Source organism: Trichosurus vulpecula, chromosome 7 (genome assembly GCF_011100635.1).
Source record: "Trichosurus vulpecula isolate mTriVul1 chromosome 7, mTriVul1.pri, whole genome shotgun sequence".
NCBI lineage: Eukaryota > Metazoa > Chordata > Mammalia > Diprotodontia > Phalangeridae > Trichosurus > Trichosurus vulpecula.
In genome coordinates this window covers 274,047,837-274,067,134 of record NC_050579.1, presented here as the reverse complement: position 1 = coordinate 274,067,134, position 19,298 = coordinate 274,047,837, and the positions used below count along the sequence as shown (strand labels likewise).

At 36.9% G+C, this 19,298-nt stretch overlaps 1 protein-coding gene across 1 annotated transcript in view; it reads left to right on the top strand.

The window, feature by feature from the left end:
- Positions 1 to 19,298, top strand: part of SLC26A8 (solute carrier family 26 member 8) — a 167,746-nt gene that overhangs the window by 43,967 nt on the left and 104,481 nt on the right. Inside the window, exons 9-12 of the mRNA XM_036768015.1 lie at positions 7 to 120; positions 2,344 to 2,421; positions 7,059 to 7,154; positions 8,755 to 8,861. Of these exons, the coding sequence (XP_036623910.1) occupies positions 7 to 120; positions 2,344 to 2,421; positions 7,059 to 7,154; positions 8,755 to 8,861 (395 nt within the window). The remainder of the gene's footprint in view (positions 1 to 6; positions 121 to 2,343; positions 2,422 to 7,058; positions 7,155 to 8,754; positions 8,862 to 19,298) is intronic.

The window sequence follows — 19,298 nt, the reverse complement described above, 5'->3', positions numbered from 1 at the left end:
TTACAGGAGTTGGTAGCCATTGGCCTGTGCAATCTTGTCAGCTCGTTCTTCAAATCTTTTGTGTTTACTTCTGCTATTGCCAGAACAGTCATCCAAGAAAAAACAGGTGGGAGACAACAGGTAAGTAAGTCTTTTGCGGGGGGAGGGAATTGGTTGTTGTTTTGTGACTCTATGGTTCAAGTCAGCTTATATTGAAAGACTACATGGCTAGGAGTCTGGAGAAGGAGGAAATGGTATTGCTATAGTATGTAAAAGACAATTCAAAACAATACTAGAAAACATGTAGTATTATAGGTCAAATGCTGGTATTTTACCTGTCTTTATATAAAATAAAAGTATCTACATGATAGAAAAATTTCCAAGTAAAAGCAATGGTCAACTTTTTTTCATATAATAATATAGTGAATTCCTTTGTAATAATAATAATAGTTTGGAGAGAGGCAGCATGATCTCCAACCTTGAAATCAAGAAAACCTAGTCTTAGGTCTTGCCTCTGACATATAATAACTATGTGAAAGGAAGCAAACCCTCTCATTGCCCCAGGTGACTCTCTTACAGCACGGATAATGTCACAAAATGGCTTGTATGGAAATGTTTTCTGTCTCAATGGATAGGGGAATGGCTGGAGGGAGAGAATTTTTAGCTCAAAAAAAAAAACCCAAAAGAAATGTTTAAAAAATAAGGAAAAAAAAGACTAGTTTACAGAAGAGTTGGTAGTCAAGCCTAGGCAAGAGAGTTTTCAAACTGGGTGTTCCCTAGAGATCCTCCATCTGGACCATTAAAAAGAATAAATACAATAATACATATACATACATATCCTTGAATCTGGTTAGAATAGAATTTTCCCGCTAGTATATGAAATTGTTTATACTATTTAGGTACATTTGTTGAGAGTACTATATTGGGGTCATTGTTGAAGACCTGAATCTGATAATATGTCAGTATTCCACTTGTCTGTGGAAGACTTCATTGAACAATTTGAATTCCAAGCAGTCTTCAATTTATGAGCATGTTGTGCTCCCCAACCTTGTTGTTTGTTTGCATTCCCCAAAAGAATTTTCCCATAGAACTAATATTATAAATGATGACTCACAATCTGCCTTTCAAAAGGATGTTTAAACTGTAATAGACATGAAGGATGATATTAATAGTGATATTTATACTATACCAAGCCAGCACTTTTAACATAATTTTTCTGGGAAAATGCATTTTAAGGGGTATCTTGGTACAGATTCTGGTCCTGCTTCCTTTCTCCACAAAATGGAGAATTACCTTCACAAGGACTTCTCAGGTAGGGAGCTAGGCAGGCAGTCTGTCTAGTGATAAGTGTAGAGGGGGTAGATACTCCTGGGTACCAGCAGCATAGAAAATCTGTGTGCATGAAAGAAGGTGTCTTTATATTAGCATAGAATAAAGTAATTCTCAAGATCTATCCCTTTTCACTTGTTTTAAATTGGGAGAAAATTGGTAGATGGGGACACCAGAGGTAGACATCTTTTTCTCTACACCTTAACAAAATACAGATCCTTTGTGAATCAAGTACGGCCTACATATGAATTACAAGTGAAAAGAAAGAAGTTTGGTGGAATGGGAGGCAGGTCAAGAAGGCAGTGCCTTCCAGAAAATGGAATGGCTTGGGTGCAGCTTTGGAGATAAAAGATTTAGAGTAAGAGCTGGGAATGAAAATTCAAGAGATTGGTTCCTAGGTGACTTTAAAAAATATCCTTCATTCTTTCAACAGATATTTATTAAATTATGGCATATTTTATATATGTAAATATGTATTATAGGTATGATAATGCCTTATATTTGCATAGTTATAATTGGGTCCCCAAAGTCTATTAGAACACTGGCCCTTGACCCACCTGCTTCTTTTGTCAGGTTGCACTGTGGGTGTTTCTGAGTAACCAGCTATAGAGATCACAGCCAAGGAAGGGAAATTAGAGTTGCCAGTAAGGAATTTATTCGGATCTTTCTAAAATATGGAATAGTGAAACAGAATTGGGAAGAGATGTATGCATCCATTCAGCAAAAGTAGATGATAGTAAATGGCTCTTTGTGGGCATGATGATTCATGGATTTGGAAAATAAGATTTATGAAGATATTATTCATACCATAAGTATTCCTCAAGCCCCTATTCTGTACGTGGGCCTTGCAAATATGTGCTATAGGTTACTGGTGGAATGAGTTCATATCTGGTCTGTGGTACGTGGTCATGCACACATCCTCTTAGGAAAAACTGACACACTTCTATAATGACCCTGGGAGAAGGCCAAAGTGAGTGGGCCAGGGGCTGTGTACCTCCTGGTCATTTCTCTCTTCAATCTACTCTTTCTGCTCAGTTTGCAGCTCTGGTGGGTGCAGGTTTAACGTTGCTGGTGATGCTGAAGATGGGTCATTTTTTCTACGATCTGCCTAACGTAAGTGAGAGGGCATAGAACCAAACAAGTACTTAAACCAGCATGACAAACTTTCATAATTACACCTTCATTGAACACTTTGCAAAAGGTAATGCTTTGTAACTTGTGCTTCTGTGGACACAACAGTCAGTCTCATTTGCCTTCTCTGATATTCCAGCATGGGCTAATATTTTAAATAGAAGTTATAAGATTTTAATCAGTCAGTCAAGAAGCATTTATTAAACAATTACTATGTGTCAGGCTCTATACTAAGCACTGGGAATACAAATACGAGCAGAAAGAAAGCAGATCCTGCCTTCAAAGAGCCTACCTTCTAATGGGGGAAGATATAAATGTCATCAAACGTCATCAAAATGCCAGAACCCCAGGTACTATCAAGGAAATTTCACAGGATTATGGGACAGAGTGAAGAGGAGTTGGGACATTTTATTAGGGAAAAGTTTTTTACTAGATACATAGAGAAGAGCCAGAAAACTGAGTCTCTCTCCAGCTAAAGGTATATAGGCTGTTTATAGGAAAATACTTACAAAGATACAAAACACTGTGAGTTAAAAATACCTATGCATCAGAAATTTTCATTAGGTAAGAACATAGGCGGACAGCTCCCTAGGATGGCTATGATCTGCTCTGGGTGTTCTATGTAGTTTCAGCTACGTTGTCAAGGGTGGGGTAACTGTGAACTCTCTTAGTACCAACAGAGGTTTGGATATTAGCTATGAGTCCATAAGCTGTCTTTAGGAGTCCTCATGCTGCCATATAAACCTGTTTGATAATGGACTATAAACCAGCACACTGTCCTGGACTACAGCACGAGATAGACACAGGAAATGTAAATTGAGTTCTAGTCTTATGTCCAACACTAATGTCCCAAGATATGGACACACAGTTTCTTAACTCTATGTGCGATTGGCCTCCTAGGGATCCATAGTATAACAACATCGGAGAATCACTGAATTTCAGTTTGAAGGATTTCAAAGCTAATCAAGGCTAACTTCTACCCAGAGTATGAATTCCATTTAGAATATTCATAACAAATGGTCATCTAGACTCCAGTAGTACAGCATATGAAGCAAACCATTCCATTTTGAATGGCTCTAATTGTGAGAAAGTTTTCTCTTCCTATTAATTTCTGCGTATTGATTCAACACCGTGGGTCCAAGTAGAACAAATCTAATACCTTTCCCACATGAGTGCCATTTATTTATTCAAACATGGTTATCATGTCTGTCCCTCAACTTCCTCCTTCCTCCCCCCACCCCAGGTCTTTTCTTCTCCAGGCTGAATCCTTTCTCCCCCCTCCCCAGGAATAACCATCACTATCCTGGTCTCTCTCCTCTGTTACTGTTGTTCCTACAATGTAGAACCAAGAACTAGATGCAATATGGTCGAATGAGGACAGAACACAGCTAGGATTGTAACCTCCTACACTCTGGCTGCTACGCCTTCATTAATTGAGCTCAGCATTACGTTAGTTTGTTTGTTTTACAGCCATGTTGCACTGTGAAGCTTATAATTCACTGAAACTCCTGGGTCTTTTTCACATGAACTAGTTTCTAGCCATGTCTTCTGCATTCTATCAATAAAGAGTACAGAACTTGGCATTTATCATTGTTTTGGGATCAAGACTCTCCCAGCCTATAGCTTATTCCTTCAGGATCTGTGTCATCTGCAAATTTGATAAGCATGCTATCTAAGCTTTCAGCTGATTAATCAATAAAAATTTGAATAGCTCTAAGGGACCTCCTTTAGAGACCAACCTACAAGTGAAATTAATTCATCAATCAACATTGTTAATTAACAAAACTGTTTCATATCTACATAACTGTACCAGGCTTCATTACTCCATCTTTTCTGGAAGAATAACATGAGAGATTTCTGCCAAGTGTGTTGTTGAAATCTAAATATAACATGCCTCCTAAATTATCCTGATCAATGTGCCATAGTAGAAAGAGCTCTGGCGATGGAATCAGAGGACTTTGATTTAAATCCTGCCCCTAATGCTTTTCTCCCTGTGTGACTGTGAGCAAGTCACTTAGCTTGCCTCTACTTCAGTTTTCTCATCCATAAAATAAAGGGGTTGGAATAGATGGACTTTGAGTCCCCTTCCAGCTCTAGAGCTTTGAAATCTATGTGAACCCTGTCAATAAAGGAAATTAATTTGGTCTTTCATAACTTCAAAGACTCAGAGTTTCAGTTTTGGGGGAGCTCAGAGGTTGAATAATTTAATTTATACATGTACAAGAATTCCTCGTTCTTAATGAACAATAATTTGGTTTTAATAAACCCATGTCAGCACTTTTCTAAATGCTCACAAATCATCTGTTCTCTAATTTTACTGGGGATTGATGATTGTGATATTATCACATGCATAACTCAGTCATGCATATGATAGTATAATGATATTATTGTAATCATCTCTAGAATGGTACAAGGGATTGACACCAGTTTATAGGTAGTCATCTAAATTATCCACCTTTTTCCCCTTTATGAAAATTGGAACAATATTTGCCTACTTCCAGTCCTATGGCATGTCTCTTATTGCCGCAATTCCTCAAAAGATTATCGATTAGCAACCCAGTGTTTGTTGGGTTCTCTCAGTGCCCTGGGATGTAGGAGAAGATGATTTGAACTCATTGAGAGCCAATTGCTTCACTTAGATCTAGTTTCACTTCCTTGTTAACCATTTTCATTCTGTACTTCTCAAGGTCATTATCCTTTGTAGAGAAAACTGAAGCAAAATAAGAGATGGAGATTTCTGCCATTATTCTTTTCTCTATTATTATTCCCTTGTATCACAAGCAAGGATCCTATCTGTTCCTTGATTTTCTTCTTGCTCCCAACATGTTAAAATGTATGATAATGCTCATAACAATGCCCTCATTTACTTCATTTACAGCCTCTGTGTGATATATTTCTACGTTTATAGCCATAATAGCTCAGCTGCATGCTGAAATGGTAGTGCATGTTAGCAGTACTTCTTCAAGTTATAACTTAACAAAGCTGAATTAGCTAGTTCCAGTTGGTGAACTGCACATTAGAATGGGACAGGGAAGCTATCTTTGCTGTCTATCTATGATTTATTATAACCAAAAGACATATAGGTCTTGAAGGGAACATGAAGGCTTCACTGTCTGAGACAATTTTGCTTCATAGCAATACAAGGAAGGTGAAACCGAACTCATCCTTACCACTGTTTATTTTCCAAATCCTCAAGTCATCTTCACAGTTCAACTCCTGTTGCCATCTTTGGTGCCAAACTTTTTGTTTCTATGCAATCAGTATGGAACAAGTAGATGATTTATTTTTTAACAGCAATAGTATTCTGTGGTTGTAAGAAGCAGGATCCAAAAGAAACACCTACTGTGATTCGCTGAGGTACATTGCTTTAAAAAAATTCCTTGATAATGTTGGTGTTAAGCAGGGATACCATGCACTTTATAAGAGCACCGTGTTACATCAGACTTTCACCATAGCTCGTTGCTGTGTTTTGGTTTGAGGGATATCATTTGGCCTTTGGTATATTTGAATTAATGTAATAAGTCAGGTTACATTGAGCTTCTATTGTATTAAACTCAGTGATGACTATACTTCAGCCTTTTTAAAGACTGTGGGCATCTTGTTGTATAGACAGCAGGCATTTGTTACCTGTCAGGCACCGTGCCCAGGCATCCCGATAGAGGACCACAGCCAGGAACACGGTCTGTTACAAGGAGCTCCGTGAAGATCCCTGTGCTTCCCCTTTCCAGGCCAGATTCTCTAAGGAATGCTCTATCTTCTTTGTGTGTTTTCCCTCTACAAATGTATGCGTGTATGTGTGTATGTGTGTGTGTGTGTGTGTGTGTGCGCGCATGTTCTGTTTTTAATAATGCTACTTACTTACCTCGTATACCGGGTCGTCTGTGAGCTCAGGGGAAAACCTGTGACTAGTTATTGACAGTAGTGAAATCGACACTTGTTTTCAGGCTAAGCGTGCAGGAGAGGAAAGACTGGGAAAAGGGAGAGAAATGTTAAAATTACCCAGGGATGTCATAAGGACAAGAAGATATTTGTGTGTGTGTGTGTGTGTGTGTGTGTGTGTGTGTGTGTGTGCGTGTTCTCTTTTTAATAATGCTACTTACTTACCTCGTATATCGGGTCATCTGTGAGCTCAGGGGAAAACCTGTGACTAGTTATTGATGGTAGTGAAATTGATGCTTGTTTCCCAGGCTGTGTGCAGGAGAGGCGAGACTGGGAAAAGGGAAAGAAATGTTAAGCCAACCTAGGGATATCATAAGGACAAGAATATATTTGCTTAAAATATTGGCTTTATTCTACTCTTAGATATTGATGGAATTTTTGTGATTACTTAATTTAAATAAAAGAGGAATTGAAACTAGTTTTCTGTGAATGGGCTTTCTCTAAAAATTGTCACCCCATTCAAGGGATGGTCTCTAAAGAATGTAGGTGGCCTTGAGCTGAGAACCAAAGAGACTGTCTGCACACTAAATGAAGGTATACTTTGAAATTTAGATCTTATGCTAACATGAAATATATCTGAATGGCATTTATTATTCTCTTGCAAGTTTCCTTGTGGAGGGTCTGGGGCTTCACCACTGAAGGAGAAGCAAACTGAGTACAATTTCCCTTCCTCCCAACAGGCTGTTCTGGCTGGTATTGTTCTGAGCAATGTCTTGCCCTTCCTTTCAACCATCATGGACCTTCCTGATCTGTGGAAGCAGAACCAGTATGACTTTGTAAGTGTCCAACCATTGGCATAGAAAGGACGGGGCAGATAAAAGGTTAAAAGGTATTTTGGAGAGTAAGAATAAATAAGGAAAAGAGAGTGGACAATAGATCCAAACCCTCATTTTAAAGAAGACCATAAAATCTTCCATATAGCACAGTAGTGTAGTGGTGGGAGAAAAGGAAGGGGCAAGGCCTCACAAAATTGATTTGTATACCTTTGATTGAGCCCTCACTACAAATATATCAAACTAAATATGGGTTTAAAAGTAAAGCAGCTGCATTCAAATCCAACATGAAGAGCATGACACAGACAACTTGTGTAAATACTCAGATTTAATCAGTGTAACCACATTCCAGAATAGGTGAGACATGCTGCCAACAGAACATGGTTGTAAGAGTGAGGCCAGGAGTACACTAACACATTATCTGCCTGATGCACTCTGCCCCTGCTTCGTTGCTTCATCTTCCCTCATTGGAACCCAGGCTGCAGTGTCAGTAGGTTACAGTTGTTGGGTAGGAGTCTAGGATGTCCCCAGCTATTGTGAGAAACAGTATTGAATTTCAAATGAAATCCCAGCTCTGCTACTGACCTGGCTATATGACCTTGGGAGAGCCTCATGATCTCTCTGGGCCTCAGTTTTTCATTTATTAGCTAAGGATACTGAACTAGATAATCTTTTCCAGCTTTAAATCCTACATGTCTGCCTGTGCCATCTACCTCACAAGATGGGCCTGGGGAAAGTGCTTCGCATACCCCGAAATGCTATATAAATTGTTCAAAGAGAATATTCACTTATTGCATGTTAGAATTAGAAAGGTCTTTAGAGGGCTCTTAATCCAGCTCCCTCCATTTGCAGATAAGAACACTAAGCCCAGAGGGGTCAAGCAGTTTGATGGAGTTCCCGCAGCAACCTAGAGGCAGAGCAGGGATTTTAGCCAAGATCTTCTGACTACAGATTCATGGTTTCTTCTTCCATGCTGTGCTGCCCGAGTTGTTCCCTTTTCACCAAGAGGGAATAGAGAAGGAAAGAAAGTGGAAGGAGAGACGAGAGAATAAGAGAAATAAAGGAGTAAGACATAGCCACACTGAGTGTTTACAGAAAGTTATTTTCTAGCACAGGAATAAGAATTATTTGCAGGAGCAGTGACTAATTAGTTTCAAATTGTTTTGGTCTGGACCTGTGATTTCACTGTTGTTAGAAACTCCCCAAGTGAAAACTTCCTCTAATGATGCCAATGAGCAACTCCAGCCATTTTATGGCTGACCTGGAAGCATTGAGAGCCATGGCCTCAATCACACTGTTACATGAGCCTAGGTCTTCTGGACTTCAAGGAGACTTAGCATAATGGAGGGATCAATAGATGAATAGTCGAGGGACCAGGTTTTAGTCCTGGCTCTGTCACATATTAGTACTGTAACCTTAGGCAGATAAGTAAGTTCTCTTCTCTGGCCCAGAGTAATATAAAGAATTTACACTAGATGGACATCTGAGGTAGGTCCAGTTCCCATTCTCTGAGTCTATAAAATAATGTGGCAGGTGTTGTAGGTGATTATCTGTGTCATGTTTCCCTCATGGTCTTCCTTCCTCCCTCTTCCTTTCCTCCAAGGTGATTTGGATAGTGACATTTCTGTCGGTCATCTGCTTGGGACTGGACGTTGGCCTGCTAGTTTCAGTAGTATTCACCTTCTTCATCACCACTGTCCAGTCGCACAGGTACTTTGTCTCAGTGAGCATGAGGTTAGGCAAGGTAGGCAGTTGCCTAGGGCATAGCACACAGTGGACCACAACAAGGGACACCTAGTAGTACTTTTTAAAAGAGTACATATTCTTAATGCCAGAAAATTCTGCTGTCTGTGCCATAATTTATTTTGAGATGTATCAAGTCTCCTGTGTGGCAATGAAGGCCTCGAGGCATCTGTTGGAGAATAAACATCTTCTAAGGCCCAGAACAATGAAGGAAACCAACTCTGTAAAGATTTACTTTGTCCTTTAAATGTTGGCTACTAAAAATGAAACAGCATAAACACTTAAGTAAATTATGCCTTCTTGAACTGTATTTTTTAGTACAGAACAAAATGCCAGCAGAGTTGAATGTGGTATAAGGAATATAAATCATATATCTAACATGAGCATTATGAGCAATCTAAAGCATTGCCTTTGTTTTTTAAAAAAAGTTATAACTTTTACCTACACAAATATCTGTACTTTTATCCTTTCAACATACATTGATGATTGATGGATGTAAACAAATCAAGCACCATTTAAAACTTTAAGTCTATTGTATATTTACTACCACTGAGTACCACCATTATTGGAAGCAAAACAAATTGAGAGAGTATTTATGATAGTCATATTATAAATAGCATTTCTGTTCATAGATGATTTCTAACTAAGTTAAGCACTAAGAAGTTTTAAATTGGGATGAACTATTTTCATGGACATTTGTCACTCTTGGAATTACTTATAAAAGCAAAGGAAAGCAATATTGTACCTTTTCTAATTCTTTTTTACAACTAGATACTCATGCTGAGCTTTAAATCCTGTGAGAAATTCTCCATTGTTGAGTATCTAAAAGAAAAGACATTCAAGTTGGTGTGGAAATGGTAGAAATGGTTAACTAGAGACTTGAATAATGTCACTAAAAAACAAAAAGGAAGTCCATCTGAGGTATACCGACTTCAAAAACAAATCAATGCCATGAAAGTAATATTTCTATCACATAGTTCTGAAAATCAAAAATCTTCCAGTCATTGAAAATAATATAGTCAATAGGCATTCATTCATGGGTAAAAATCTTAATATTCCATTATACTTAGATAATCTTTCATTATGGCCAAATGTGATCAAATTAAAAATTATCTTTTGGAACATGTATAGATTTTTTTTAAGATCCACCTGTTGTATCTCCCACTTTCTCCCTTGCCCAATATTGAGGAGTCAAAAAAGAAAAAATTCCTGTTACAAATGTGTATGGTCAAGAATAACACATTCCCACATTGGCCATGTCCAAAAAATCATTATGCCTCAGTGTGTGCACTGAGCGTGTCGCCTGTCTGTCATGGCTGTTGCTTATGGCGATCACAAACCCTGAGTCTTCCACTACAACATTGTTGCTGTTTTTGAACAATAAATTGTTCTTCTAGTTCTTCTCACGTCACCGTGCATCAGCTCTTATGTCATTTCTTATTATACAGTAGCATTCTATCATGTTCACTAACTTGTCCAGCCATTCACAGATTGATGGGCACACTCTGTTTCTAATTCTTTGCAACTGCAAATAGAGATATTATACATTTTTTGTATATGTGTTTCCTTTCCTCTCTGATCTCTTTGGGGTATAGACCTAGTAGTGGTATTGCTACGTCAAAGGGTACGCACATTCTAGTGCTAAGATGGCGGAGCGAAGAAAGAACTCCCTGGAGCCCTCCCAAATTCCCCTCCAAGCAACCTTGAAAAACACCTCAGAACTGATTTAGGATCAGGGAGGCAACTTAACAGCACAGCAAGAAAGGTCTGACTCACTGGGGTAGGAGGGGAGTGGGGTTGGCAGGCTGCATTGCAGGTGTCTGCACCAAGGCTCTGAACACTGGGGTAAACCACCAGTGAGCCCCTGCCCCCATTGTTGACCAGCAGTTAAACCCCACCCCTGAGGCTGGCCAGCAGCTAGACCTCACCCCTGGGGGCCAGCCAGCAGTGAGGCCCTGCTTCCATAACAAGCCAGAAGTCAGGCCCTATGCCTGCAACAGGGCAGCAAGACTCTGTCCCTGGGGCAGGCTAGCAGCAAGAACGTGTTATACCCAGTATAGGCCAGCAGGGAGGCACCCCCTGCAGTGCAAGCCAAAAGCTAGGCCATGAAGCCCAGTGAAAGGCAGCATCAAGGCCCTGAGCACAATAAAAGTACAGTCACAAAATAGGCAGGAAGAAAATGAGCAAAAAAAAAACAACAGGAAAAGAACTTGACTATAGAAAGTTATTATGGTGATAGGGAGGATCCAAGCAAAAACTCAGAAGAGGACAACAGTCCTAGCTACATGCAGAGCCACAAAGAAAAATGTAAATTGGTCTCAAGTCCAAAAAGAACTCCTGGAAGAGCTTTAAAAGGATTTTTAAAGTCAAATAAGAGAAGTGGGAGAAAAAAATGTAAAAAAAAATGAGAGTAATGCAAAAAATCATGAAAAAAGAGTCAACTGCTTGGCAAAAGAAAAAAAAATGGAAAAAGATATACAAAAACTCACTGAAAAAAAAACTTCTTAAAAAAATAAAATTGGCCAAATGGAAAAGGAGGTACAAAAGTTCATTGAAGAAAATAATTCCTTAAAAGTTAGAATTGGGCAGCTGGAAGCTAATGACTCTGTAAGACATCAAGAAATGATAAAAAAATTAAATAGAAGAAAATGTAAAATTTCTCATTGGAAAAACAACTGACCTGGAAAATAGATCCAGGAGAGGTAATGTAGGAATTATTGTACTACCTAGAGCAATGATCACAAAAGGAACATGGACATCATATTTCAAGAAATTATCAAGGAAAGCTGTCCTGATATCCTAGAACCAGAGGGCAAAATAGACATTGAAAGAATACACTGATCATCATCTAGAAGAGATTCCAAAATGAAAACTCCCAGGAATATCATAGCCAAATTCCAGAGCTCTCAGGTCAAGGAAAAAATACTGTAAGCAGCCAGAAAGAAACAATTCAAATATCATGGAGCCACAGACAGGATTACACAGGATTTAACAGCATCTGCATTAAAGAACTGAAGGGCTTAGACTATGACATTCTGGAAGGCAAAGGAGTTAGGATTACAACCAAGAATCACCTACCTAGTGAAACTGAGTATAATCCTTCAGGGACAAAAATGGATATTCAATTAAAAAGAGGACTTTCAAACATTCCTAATTAAAAGACTAGAGCAATTTGATCTTGAAATATAAGACTCAAGAGAAACACAAAAAGGTAAAAAAGAAACAAAGGGAAAACATAAAAGATTCAATAAGGTTAAACTGTTTCTATTCCTACATGGCAAGATGATATTTGTAATTCTTAAGAACTTTATCACTAGAAATATGTTTAATATGATTGTACATGTATAACCTGTATCAGATTGCATGCCATCTTAGAGAGGGAGGAGGGAGGGGGAAAAATTTACAACTCAAAATCTTGTAAAAGTTAATATTGAAAACTAAAAATTAATTTTTAAAAAGAATTATGTTAAAATATTTATGTATATTTATTCTATACATAGTAATCAATAGAGAACTGGCTTTGAAGCTAAGAAGACCTGAGATCATGGCATTATCCTTGACACATGTTGGCATGTGGCTTTGGGAAGGTCACTTAACTTCTTAGTGCTCTAGGCTAGGGGTAGAGGCTGCTAGTGGCAAACTTCAGAACTCTCAAGTGTAGTCTGAAGTTGATTAAAATGTAATTGGTAAATGTTTTATAAAATAAAAATACAACATAGATGGAAAAAAGAACCTTATCACTATAAGGGCATAGACAGAGGGTATGGGTGTGAGATGACTATGATGGGATGTTATCCAAAAAATAATAATTAAAGGGTGAGAAAGAAGATTTCACTAGGAGAAGAGGGAAGAGTAAGAATGGGGTAAATCATCTCACATAAAGGAGTCATGAAAGAGCTATTACAGTGGAGGTGAAGATAGGGGGTGTTGGCAGGCAACACTTGAACCTTACTCTCATCAGAATTGGCTTAAGGAGGAAATAACATGTACTCAGTTGGATATAGAAATCTATCTTCCCTTTTACTGAATTAAAAAGAGATGGGGATAAGAGAAGGGGAGGGTGCAGTCAGGAACTGATATATCAGAGAGGATGGATTGGGGGAGGTGGTGATCAGAAGTAAAACACTTGTAAGGGGGGACAGAGTGAAAAGTAAGAGCAAGAGAAGGATAAACAAGGGAAAAATAGAATGGAGGGAAATACATGGTTATTATAGCTGTAAATGTGAATGGAATGAACTTACCTATAAAACAGAAGCAGATAGCAAAATGGATTAAAATGAGAGTCCTGCAATATGCTGTTTACAAGAAACACATTTGAAGCAGAGACACACACAGAGTGAAGGTAAAGGAGAGGAGCAGAATCTACTATGCTTCAGCTGAAGTAAAAGAAAAAAAAAAGCTGAGTTACCAATCACGATCTCAGACAAAGCAAAACCAAAAATCTAATTAAAAGAGATAAGGAAATTATATCTTGCTGAAAAGATACCATAGACAATAAAGTAGTATCAAGACTAAACATGCACCAGATGGTGCAGCATCTTAATTTTTAAAGAAGCTAAATGAGTTGTAGGAAGAAGTAGACTACAAAACTATACTAGTGGGAGACCTCAACTTTTCCTTCTCAGAGTAATAAATAAATCTAACCAAAAAGTAAACAAGAAAGACATTAAGGAGGTGAATAGAATTCTAAAAAAGTTAAATATGATAGATCTTTGGAGAAAACTAAATAAGAATGGAAAGGAATATACCTTTTTCTCAGCAGGCCATGGCATCTACACAAAAACTGACCACGTAGGGCATAAAAACCTCACAATAAAATACAGAAAAGAAGGAATATTAAATTCATCCTTTTCAGATCATAATGCAATAAAAATTACATTCAACAAAGGGCTGTGGAAAATAGGTTAAAAATTCATGGGAAACTAAACAATTGAATCCTAAAGAATAAGGAGGTCAAAGAACAAATCACAGAAACAATCAATAATTTCATTAAAGTGAATGACAACAACAAAAAAAAAATATATGGGATGCAGCCAAAGAGCAAGTAAGGGAAAATATATGTCTCTAAACACTTACATCAATAAAATAGAGAAAAGCAGATCAAAGAATTGGGCATGCAACTAAACTAGAAAAAGAACTAATTAAGAATCCCTAATTAAACATCAAATTAGAAATCCTGAAAATCAAAGGAAGTTGAAAGTAAAAAATTGAACTAATAAATAAAAGCAGGAGCTGGTTTTATGGAAAAAAAAACCAATAAGATAGATAAATTATTGGTTAAGTGGATTTTAAAAAGGAAAGAAGTTGAATATTTAGGGAAACATAAATTTTCCAGAACAAAAGAAGAGGAAATAGAATACTTACAAAACCCAATCTTTGAAAAAGAAATTGAATAAGCCATCAATAGACTCCCTAAGAAAAAATCCCCAGAGACACATGGATTCACAAGTGAATTCTACCAAACATTTGCAATAGTTCCAGTACTACATAAATTATTTGGCAAAAATGAAGTCCTTCCAAATTCCTCTTATAACACAAATATGGTGCTGATACCTACACCAGGAAGAGCAAAAACAGAGAAAGAAAACTATAGACCAATTTCCTAATGAATATTGATGCAAAGATTTTAAATAAAATGCTAGCAAGGAGATTGCATCAATATATAACAAGGATCATACACTATGACCAGGTGGGATTTATACCAGGAATGCAAGGCTGGTTGAATATTAGGGAAACTATCAGCATAATTGACCATGTCAATAACACAGAAAAAGCCTTTGACAAAATTCAACACTCATTCCTACTTAAAACACTAGAGAGCATAGAAATAAATGGAGGTTACCTTAAAATGATAAGTAATATTTATCTAAAATCATCAGTAAACATTATCTGTAATGGGGATAAACTAGAAGCCTTGCCAATAACATCAGGAGTAAAGCAAAGATACCCATTCTCACCCCTATTATTCAATATTGTACAAGAGATTCTAACTATACCAATAAGAAAAGAAAAAGAAATTGAAGGAATTGGAATAGACAATAAGGAAACAGGACTATGACTCTTTGCAGATGATATGATGGTACACTTGAGAGAATCAACTAAAAAAAACTAGATGAAATAATTAACTTTAGCCAGGTTACAGGATATTAGATTAACTCACATAAATCACCAGCCTTTCTGTGTATTACCACCAAAGGTAGTAGCCAAAAAATAGAAATTCCAATATAAAATACTTAGAAGTCTACCTACCAAGACAAATCCAGGAATTGTATGAACACAATTACAGAACATTTCGTACAAAGTCAGACCTAAACAATTGTAAAAATATTAATTGCTCATGGGTAGACTGAGTCAATATAATAAAAATGACAATTCTGCCTAAATTAATTTACTTATTCAGTGCCTTACCAATCAAACCACCAAAAAGTTATTTTGTAGAGCTAGAACAGATAATAACAAAATTCATCTGTAAGACAAAAAGGTCAGTAGTATCAAGGGAATCAATGGAAATAAAATGTGAAGGAAGGTGGCCCAGCTGTACCCAATTTTGAACTGTATTATAAAGTGGTAATTATCAAAACAATTTGGTACTAAGAAATAGATTAGGTACACAATACATTGTAGTAAATGACCATAGCAATCTAGAGCCAAGCTTTTGGGATAAAAATTCATTATTTGACAAAAACTGCTGGGAAAGCTAGAAAACAGTATGGCAGAAATGAGGTATAGCACAACATCTCACACCATATATCAAGATAAGGTTAAAAGGGGTACATGGTTTACACATTAATGGCAATACCATATCCAAATTAGGAAAGAATGGAATGGTTTACCTGTCAGATCTGTGGAGGCGGGAAGAATTTAGGACTAAACAAGATAGAGAGCATTACAAGATATAAAATGGATAATTTTTATTATATTAATTTAAAAGTTTTTGCACAAACAAAACCAATGCAATAAAAATCAGTAGGAAAGCAGAAAGCTGGGGGAACTTTTTTACAGCATGTGTCTCTGATAAAGGCCTTATTTCTTAAATATGTAGAGAACTGAGTTAAATTTATAAGAATACAAGCCATTCCCCAATTTGGTAAATGGTCAAAGGATTTGAACAGGCTGTTTTCAGATGGAGAAATCAAAACTATAGTCATATGAAAAAATATTCTAAATCACTATTGATTAGAGAAATACAAATTCAAAACAACTCTGAGGTACCACCTCACACCTATCCAATTGGCTAATATCACAAAAGAGGAAAATAATAAATGTTGGAGGGACTGTGGAAAAATTGGGACACTAATGCACTGCTGGTGGAGTTATGAACTTATTCTACCATTCTGGAGAGCAATTTGGAATTTTATAGCCCAAAGTCCTATAAAAACTGTGCAATACTACTGCTAGGCCTCTATCCCAAAGGGATTTTTTTTTAAAGGAAAAAGAACTTGTTTGTACAAAAATATTTATAGCAACTCTTTTTGAGGTGGCTAAGAGTTGGAAATTGAGGGGATGCCCATCAATTGGGGAATATCTGAACAAGTTATGGTATATGATTGTAATGGAATACTATTGTGCTATAAGAAATGATGAGCAGGATGACTTCAGAAAAACCTGGAAAATTTACATGAACTGATACAGAGTGAAGTGAGCAGAACCAGGAGAACATTATATAGTAACAGCAATGTTGTACAATGAAAATTGTGAATGACTTAGCTCTTCTCAGCAATACAATGATCCAAGACAGTCCCAAAGAACTCATGATGAAAAATGCTTTCCACATCAAGAAAAAGAATTTATGTTGTCTGAATATAGACTGCAGCATACTATTTTTCACTTTTTTCTTTTGTTTGAGTCTTGCACAAAATGACTAATATGGAAATGTTGTATATGATTGCACATGTATAACCTATATCTGATTACTTACTGTCTCAGGCAGGGAAGAAAGAAGAGAGGGATGGAGAGGTAGAATTTGGAACTCACAACTTTAAAAAGAATGAATATTAAAAATTGGTTTTTCATGTAATTGGAGGGGGAAAATAAAGTATTTTTAAAAACGTATGCACAGTTTAATAGTTCCAAATTGCTTTCCAGAGTGGCTAGACTAGTTCACAGTTCTACCAACAGTATATTAATATGCCTGTTTTCCCACAGCCCTTCCAGTATTTGTCATTTTCCTTTTTTTGTGAAATCGGCCTCTCTGAGGGTTGTGGAATCCTAAGAGTTATTTTAATTTGCATTTCTCTAATTATTAGCTATTTAGAGAATTTTTATATAGCTCTTGATAGTTTGGATTTCTTCCTCTAAAACTGCCTGTTTATATCCTTTGACCAAATGGCCACCTGGGGAATGGTTCTTGTTCTTATAAATTTGAATTAGTTGCCTACAATATCTTAGACATAAAACCTTTGTCAGAGAAACTTGCTACAATGATTTTTTCCCCATTTGCCTTCTCTTTCATTTTAGATGCATTGGTTTTGTTTATGTTGATATATGTAATCAAAATTGTCTACTCTACCTCCTGTGATCATCTCTATCTCTTGTTTGGTCATAAACTCTTCTCCTGTCCATAGATCTTCATATATAATTTCTTCCTTGCTCCTCTAATCCTTTGTGTCTTAAGTCATATATCCATTGGGAGCTTACCTTTGTATAGGATTTGAGCTTTTGTTCTATATTTAGTTTCTGCCCTATTGCAGTTTTTCCCAACAGTTTTTGTTAAATAATGAGTTCTTGCTCTAATAGCTTGGATTAAAGATGCTAATTTCAAAGCAAGCCAAAATGATGAGCACTTTAAATGATTTATTGCGAATTTTTCTAAACCCTCAGGTTCCTTTCATCCAACCCCTACAACCAGCAGCACAAGATCTCCCTGGAGAAGTGGGGAGGAGATGATAAACCAATTGCTAAAATTATTGGATTTTTAAAAATATAAGTCCCATGAAATACCACTTTTTTCAGTGAAAAACCAATTAAGATAATAAGTCAACAAAAACAAGAATGAATGAATGAATGAAGCTTTTATTAAAGATTTGCTAGATGCAAAGCACTATGTTAAGTGCTGAAGATACAAATAGAAAAGTAAGACAGACCCTGCTTTCAAGGCGTTTTCTTTCTAATGGGGGAGACAATGCATATAGAAGGTTTCAGTCTAGACAAATCACATCCAACTCAGAATGTGATGGAGAATGCAGTGCAGTAGTTATTTAACATGTATCTACAAACAAGGTTGAATTTTGGTCCATACATGTTGAATTTCCATGCAGGCAGAATCTGCCACCATCACCATCAGTCTGCTTAGTCTTAGACATAGATGTGTTCTGTCTGCCATTGAGCATGGTGTATAAATTCAACACTAAACTGTGTAGAAGTTAAAGGTAAGTATCTTATATTTACCAAAATGTAAGAATTTTCCACCAAAAATTACAACTTAAGAAATTCTTATTGGTTCTTTTTTGTTATTACATCACATTCTTTTCTGAATATATCTCTCTCCCCTGATGATCCAGATTTTTAACAAAGATTTAAAAAGAAAGGGGGAAAACGGTTCACTAAAAGTAGTTCTGTCTCACAGTGTATGCCATATTCCATATCTAGAATCTAGATCTTGGTGGCAGTTATCTACTGGCCTTCAGTTCAGACTCCCTCCTTTTTCGAGGAGTTTGTAAGCCACCTCGAATGTTTTCCTCTCCATCCCAAACCCTGCCGTTATACTTTTTCTTATACTTAGAAGGAGAAAAAAAAGAGGAAGAAGATTTTTTTCAAATCAGCAAAACTATATCAATACATTGAAAAAGTCTGAAAATGTATGTAATTTTCCACATTTGTGAATCTCCCACCTCTTCAAAGGAGTGATGTGGAGATATCTTTCCATTTCTCTTCTTTGGGGCCATGCTTTGATCTTTGCAATTTTGCAGCATTCACTTTTGATTTTTTATGGTTATTTTTCTTTCCATTTATGTCATTGTACTTATGTATATTGTTTTCTTGACTCTATTTACTCTGCATCAGTTCATATAAGTCTTTGCATGCTTCTCTGTATTCATCATATTTCCCATTTCTTACAGCATAATTATATTCAATTACATTCTTGGGTGACAATTTATTTAGCCGTTCCCCAATCAATAAACATCTATCTTGTTTGAATTCTTTGCTATCATAGAGAGTGCTGTTATAAATATGTATTTTGGAGTTACACTTCTGAGAGCCAAGATGGTAGAGTAAGAAGTTGCTCTCACCCTCCTTTATTGACCTCTTGAAAGCCCAGAAAATATGACCCCAGGAAAAACCCTGAAAGAGCTAAGCCACCAGAAAGGCAGGGTGAAGCAGTCTTGTAGCCCTGGAAGTTTGGGGGATTAATGGGAAAGGCTCCTCCCACTCTGGGGGAGGGGGAGCAGTTTAGGATGGGATGCA